Here is a 2788-nt window from a genome sequence, read left to right on the forward strand (position 1 = left end):
TTGTCAACTCTTGTGCAGGCTGTTGATGTCTTGCAAAATACTTGTAATGTTGTTCGAAATACTCTTTTTTTCAACTGAAACTTGTTCTAAATACAGATAAGACAAACTTACGTTGTTTTCAAAAAGTTGGAGTCGGCCACAGAACATCCCTTCGGTGGTCACTCTTGAAGGAAGTGAAATAGTGGTTGTTGGCTCTTATAAATATCTGGGTATCACTTTTCAGCCACTTGCACAGTATCTAGTGAAACAGTTGAGGTTAAAAACTTCTGTGTACTCTGCCCCTTCAACATGGAATATGTTGCTGAATGTTTTAAAGCTCAAAGAACTGATACCACTGACCGCTTTTGAATCTGGAATGAAAGAAATATATAGGCAGGTTCCCAAAAATGTAAATGTTTCTCAAGTTGACTCTGTTACATAACTGTCTCGTAGTTTTTAGTTTGTTTTAACCATCCATCTCCGTTAGCGCTCGTTAGCTCGCTACCACTAGCTCCTTGTTAGCAGCAGCACTATCTGGCTATAGGTCCTGTTACTAACGTAAATATGCTATTATAAAGTTCAACAGAACTTCTACTCTAAATGTAAATCCAAGAGGAACATTTAGTCACATTACCTGAAGAGAATTTGACAATTTCTTCTTTTTCGATGACAGTGAAACCTTGTGAAGAAATAACAACAGTAGTTTGAGAAAAGATGTCCTCCCAGATCCGCCTGAGGCTGCTGCCGAGAGCCAGATGCATGTTCGATGAGCCGGTTCAGCTGAAGGTGGACGGGCTGAGGTCCAGGCAGGTGGTCACCCTGAGAGCCAGAACCACCGACGACAAGGGCGTGGTGTTCAGGTCCTCGGCCACCTACAGGGCCGATGGCAGCGGGGGGGTCGACCTGCAGAGGGACCCCTCTCTCAGCGGGAGCTACACCGGCGTGGAACCCATGGGTCTGCTGTGGTCCATGAGGGCCACCGCCCTGCACAAGAAGTTTCACAAGATAAAGTCACTGGACCCCCACGTGGTGAAGTTCTCCGTGCACGAGGAGGAGGAGGGAGGCAGGATGCTGGCTGAGGCGACCAATGAGAGGCTTCTGATTGGAGACGGGGTCAGCCGGCGAACGATCAAAGACGGAAATATCCGTGGTGTCCTGTTCACTCCTCCAGGTTGTTCTTTGTCTCCGTCACATGATTTAGTTGCTGTCATTTCCATCATTCTGACGGCATAAAAACGTACGTGACTTTGTGTTCTTGCGTGTGCCTCCTGATCCAGGAGGAGGTCCGTTCCCCGGCGTGTTGGATCTGTACACTTTCGGTGGTGGTTTGTCGGAGAAGAGGGCCTCCCTGCTGGCCTCCAGAGGGTTTGTGGTTCTGACTGTAGCGCTGTACGGTCATGATGACATGGCGAAGAACATCAAAGAGGTCCATCTGGATTATTTCGAGGAAGCTATCAGGTTTTTAAAGAAGCAAAATGAGGTGAGTTGAACAAAACTAATCTCTGAGAATATTGAATGTATTGTTTTTGGTGCAGCTGATAGTTTGCATGTCTGTCCCCACACAGGTTGGCAGTAAAGGAGTTGGTGTGATATCCATTTCAAAAAGTGGAGATCTTGCACTTTCGATGGCCTCTTACCTGCCAGGTGTTGCGGCCACAGTTTGGATCAACGGCTGCTCTGCCAACACTCTTTTGCCCCTCTACTATAAGAAGAGCCAGATCCACCCTGCGTTAAAGTTTGACCCCAGCAAGATTATTCCCACTTGGTCCGGGGCCAGCAATATCAAGAATATTCTGCACGACCCGCTGGCGGAGGAGAACAAGGCTACGCTGATCCCTGTTGAACGAGCCGAGGGACGTTTCCTCTTCGTGGCGTCAGAGGACGACCTCAACTGGGAAAGCAAGGCTTACCTGGACATGATGGTGGAGAGACTGCAGCGTCACGGGAAGGACAACTTTGAGAGTGTGTGTTACCCCGGGGCGGGGCATTACCTCGAGCCACCTTATGGCCCCTACTGCCCCTCCAGTTTTCACGGGGTTGTAGGCATGCCGGTCCTGTGGGGGGGGCAGCCCAGGTCCCACGCAGCAGCAGAGGTCCACCTGTGGAAGAAGATCCAGGAGTTCTTCAGAGCTCACCTGAGCTGTGACGCCACGCAGATTAAAGCTAAGATGTAGAGTTATTGTGAAGAAATTGCATTAAATTGCATTTGGTTGTGACGGGAAGCAGAAAGCAGGACAACAAAGATGATTGCTGTCATGGATTAGAATGTTTCTTCAATTTTATTGCGAGATGTGTTTTGTCAAATATGACATCACACTCTTTGCTGTCACATCAAGGAGCTTTCTAACTGCGGCCACTAGATGGCGATGTGAGCTTCTCAATACGCACCATGTGAGCTCCTACCGCTTGGGTTCAGCTCAGAACTTCCTGACAGGGAAGCAAAGATAAAACAAGACACTTTATCGTTTACAAAGATAACTCCACTTTCAGCTGAGTGAAGCATTAAGCGTCTTCAGTGACGACCGAGTCTGTTTTAAAAAACAACATGGATGCATACTTTACACATCCTCCCCTGCAATGCCGGACAATGTGGTCTCGCTCTTTAACCAGAATATTAAAGATACCGATGTGGTTACTCAAACTGTTTTAGAAACCTATGGAAGCCCATTTCCGCCAGTGAAATAAAAAAAACAACAAGATAGAAAGTCAAAATTATGATAACATATAGAAACACAAAGAGTTGCTATGATGCTTTGCAATGAAGAATCTACTTCTGAAATATCTCGGCCATGTGAAAGTGTTGTTTTGA

General features: G+C 47.0%; 2 protein-coding genes across 2 annotated transcripts in view; both read left to right on the top strand.

Annotated features, from left to right (window-relative positions):
* LOC137782362 (acyl-coenzyme A thioesterase 1-like) overlaps positions 1-738 on the top strand; it is an 8412-nt gene extending 7674 nt beyond the window's left edge. Inside the window, exon 5 of the mRNA XM_068571623.1 lies at positions 653-738. The gene's annotated coding sequence lies outside the window, so the exon portion shown is untranslated. The remainder of the gene's footprint in view (positions 1-652) is intronic.
* LOC137782363 (acyl-coenzyme A thioesterase 1-like) lies at positions 543-2153 on the top strand. The gene is made up of 3 exons (XM_068571624.1): positions 543-1150; positions 1257-1459; positions 1545-2153. The coding sequence occupies exons 1-3, from the start codon at positions 694-696 to the stop codon at positions 2151-2153; spliced, it is 1269 nt and encodes a 422-aa protein (XP_068427725.1). The 5' UTR covers positions 543-693.
* The last annotated feature ends 635 nt before the right edge of the window (positions 2154-2788 follow it).

The sequence above is a fragment of the Clinocottus analis genome, unplaced genomic scaffold, assembly GCF_023055335.1.
Source record: "Clinocottus analis isolate CAN_PGR_092001 unplaced genomic scaffold, fCliAna1.0.p SCAF_11, whole genome shotgun sequence".
NCBI lineage: Eukaryota > Metazoa > Chordata > Actinopteri > Perciformes > Cottidae > Clinocottus > Clinocottus analis.